Source organism: Crocuta crocuta, unplaced genomic scaffold, assembly GCF_008692635.1.
Source record: "Crocuta crocuta isolate KB4526 unplaced genomic scaffold, BGI_CrCroc_1.0 C28019811, whole genome shotgun sequence".
Classification (NCBI taxonomy): domain Eukaryota; kingdom Metazoa; phylum Chordata; class Mammalia; order Carnivora; family Hyaenidae; genus Crocuta; species Crocuta crocuta.
In genome coordinates, this window is record NW_027547976.1 from 1 (window position 1) to 777 (window position 777).

The 777-nt window shown below is 40.8% G+C and overlaps 1 protein-coding gene across 1 annotated transcript; it reads right to left on the bottom strand.

Annotated features, from left to right (window-relative positions):
• Nucleotides 1-8: 8 nt before the first annotated feature.
• LOC144219020 (olfactory receptor 2D3-like) lies at nt 9-770 on the bottom strand (the record flags this gene model as incomplete). Its single annotated transcript, XM_077749010.1, has 1 exon — nt 9-770. A coding segment is annotated over one exon (762 nt), but the record flags the coding sequence as incomplete, so codon positions are not given.
• Nucleotides 771-777: the final 7 nt, after the last annotated feature.

Sequence of the window (777 nt, forward strand, 5' to 3'; positions counted from 1 at the left end):
TCCTTTACATCCTTGTTTCTCAGGCTGTAAGTGAATGGGTTCATCATGGATGTTATGACTGAGTAGAATACAGAAATCACCTTATCCCCTTCGTTTATTTTCTTGGAATTTGGACGCATGTAGGTAAATATAGTTGAGCCATAGAAGAAGACAACAACGATGAGATGAGAACCACAGGTAGAAAAGACCTTAAGCCTCCCCTCACCTGACTGTATCTGAATCACAGTGGAGATAATATTACAGTAGGAGAAAAGGATGAGGGAGACAGGACCAAGGAGAATTACCACACCCATTGCCAAGATGGCCATCTCAGCTTTGTAGGTTTCTTCTGAAGCCAACTTCAAGAGTGCAGGAGGTTCACAAAAATAATGATTAATTATATTCTTTCCATGGTATGAGAGACATAAAGTAAATGTTGTGTCTACTAAAGACACAACTGCTCCACTGGCCCAGGATCTTATTATCAGCTGTATACACACTCTCTGGGTCATGAGGGTAGAGTAGTGAAGGGGCTTGCAGACAGCCACATAGTGGTCATAGGACATCACTGCTAGGAGAGAACTTTCTGTACACCCAGCTACTAGGAAAAAAATCATCTGAATTGAACACCCAGCAAAGGAAATGGTCTTTCTCATTACCAGCAAATGGAATAGCATCTGGGGGATGATTGTTGTAGAGAAACAAAGATCAGTAAATGACAGGTTTTTAAGGAAGAAGTACATTGGTGTATGAAGTCGAGAGTCAATATGAATTAGCACTATGATGAGAAAATTCCCA